Source organism: Palaemon carinicauda, chromosome 38 (genome assembly GCF_036898095.1).
Source record: "Palaemon carinicauda isolate YSFRI2023 chromosome 38, ASM3689809v2, whole genome shotgun sequence".
Taxonomy (NCBI): Eukaryota; Metazoa; Arthropoda; class Malacostraca; order Decapoda; family Palaemonidae; genus Palaemon; species Palaemon carinicauda.
This window is the reverse complement of record NC_090762.1, coordinates 27,014,062-27,016,561: the sequence shown is the minus strand read 5'-3', so window position 1 is coordinate 27,016,561 and position 2,500 is coordinate 27,014,062. Positions and strand designations below refer to the sequence as shown.

General features: G+C 38.9%; 1 protein-coding gene across 1 annotated transcript in view; it reads left to right on the top strand.

The window, feature by feature from the left end:
• Positions 1–2,500, top strand: part of LOC137630499 (serine protease filzig-like) — a 92,136-nt gene that overhangs the window by 77,546 nt on the left and 12,090 nt on the right. The window contains exon 14 of the mRNA XM_068361998.1: positions 571–779. Coding sequence (XP_068218099.1) covers positions 571–779 — 209 coding nt within the window. The remainder of the gene's footprint in view (positions 1–570; positions 780–2,500) is intronic.

Genomic DNA, 2,500 nt, shown 5'->3' with positions numbered 1-2,500 from the left:
GCCTATTCTTTACTTATTCTCCTTTGTCCTCATACACCTGACAACACTGAGATTACCAAATAATTATTCTTCACCCAAGGGGTTGATAAGTGCACTGTATTTGTTCAGTGGCTACTTTTCTCTTGGCAAGGGTAGAAGAGACTTTAGTTATGGTAAGCAGCTCTGCTAGGAGAAGAAAACTCCAAAATCAAACCATTGTTCTCTAGTCTTGGGTAGTGCCATAGCCTCTGGACTACGGTCTTCCACTGTCTTAGGTTAGAGTTCTCTTGCTTGAGGGTACACTTGGTCACACTATTCTGTTTAATATATCTTCTGGTTTTGTTAATGTTTTTTTATAGTTTATATAGGAAATGTTTATTTTAATGTTGTTACTGTTCTTAGAATATTTTATTTTTCCTTGTTCCTTTCCTCACTGGGCTATTTTCCCTTTTGGAGCCACTGTGCTTATAGCATCCTGCTTTTTCAACTAGAGTTGTAGCTTAGCAAATAATAATAATAATATTGTATATCACTGTACCTTGTCTCTGCCATTCATAAGCGACCTTTAAACCTCAATCTACCCTTCGGCAGATGACATGTTCGAAGATGCGAACGCCACCGTTACGGGCTGGGGCCGCTACAGCACGAAGTTGAAGTCCACCAGCACCGTGCTGAAGGAGCACACAGGACCTCTCACGAAAACCGACAGGTGCTTGGCTGCGTGGGATAAGTTCCCGGGCATTTCAGCAAGGTTCCCCGACCATGTTTGCTTCGACGTCACCATGGGCACACCTTGTCATGTGAGTTTTTTTATCTTTTGCTCTTTCTTTAGTCATTGTAGCTTTACTTCAACCGCTGGATTTAGTTACATGGTATTCTATAGTCAATTCTTTTTAGTGAGTCAGATTTGCGCCGACTCGCAGCGGTACCCTTTTAGCTCGGAAAAGTTTCCTGATCGCTGATTGGTTGGACAAGATAATTCTAACCAATCAACTATAGTCAATTCTTTTTAGTGAGGCAGATTTGCACCGACTCGCAGCGGTACCCTTTTAGCTCGGAAAAGTTTCCTGGTCGCTAATTGGTTGGGCACGATAATTCTAACCAATCAACTATAGTCAATTCTTTTTAGTGGGGCAGATTTGCACTGACTCGCAGGGGTACCCTTTTAGCTCGGAAATGTTTCATGATCGCTAATTGGTTGGACAAGATAATTCTAACCAATCAGAAAACCGGAAACTTTTCCGAGCTAAAAGGGCACCGCTGCGATTCAGTGCAAATGCGCCTCATTAAAAAAAATTGAGTATATATGTTTTTTTCCAGCTGTGACCAAGCTGTGGAATAAGCTTCCTAATCAGGTAGTTGAATCGGTGGAACTTCAGAAGTTCAAACTTACAGCAATTTTTTTTTTTTTTTTTTTTTTTTTTTTTATGTTGAACAGGCTGACATAAGTTTCTTTGATAGTTTATTAATGAAGGATCTATTTTAATGTTGTTACTGTTTTCAGTGTTCTATTTTAATTGTTCATTACTTTACTGGTAGTTTATTTATTCCCTTGTTTCCTTTCGTCTGTGGACTCCTTTTTTTTTTTTTTTTTTTTTTTTTTTCGGAGCCCTTGGGCTTGTATAATTTGCTTTTCCAAGTAGGGTTGTAGCTTAGCTAGTAATGATATGATTATTCACGACTAAGGTCATTTCTTAGATTTTTTTAGCCTGCTTGTTTATTAACCACTTAAAAAAAGTATAAAAGAATTTTTTAATTTTTTTTTAATTTTTTAAATTTAAAATTTAAATCTTAAAATTTAAAATTTAAAATTTAGAATTTTAGATTTTAAATCTTAAATTTTAAATTTTAGATTTTAATTTTAAATTTTAAATCTTTTAAATAATACTTTTCGGAGGTATCTGGACATGAATAAGGTACATTTTGGGAAGGGGGGGGGGGGGGAGTGGCGCGAGTGGCCTAGTCCAGAAAATTTGCTCTCGTCATCATTCCAGTGGTAGCCTACTTGAAACGTCCCTGCCTGGCAATCAGCCGGACTGGGGTTCGAGTCACGTTGTAACTCTATAGTTTCTTCTATTGTCTGCAACCTCACCAGCCTGTCAGCTCAGGATGAAAGGTTTGGGAGTCATCAGTAGCCATTGCATGAACCTCCCTGGTTCCAGCTTGGGTGGAAAAGGGGCTAGGCCGCTGATCATATGTGTATATGGCCAGTCTCTAAAGCATTGTGTTGCTAGGTAGGGCACTGTCACTGTCCTTTGTCTTTGCCATTCATAAGAGCGACTTTTAGAAAGAAGCAAGGTATCCCCAATGTGTGATTTAGGCTGCCAGTCTAGGAGGCCTCTTGTTAGAAATAAAAAGGCCTGGAAGTCTTTTCCAGTCCCTTGTGAGAACAAAGATGAGAATGCTGCGGTGGATTATGGGAATATCACTTCTTGAACGATTGGAAAATAATGAGATAAGAAAAATGGCAGGCGTAGTAAAGATTACAGAGGTGATAAGAGTGTCAAGACTGAGATGGTGT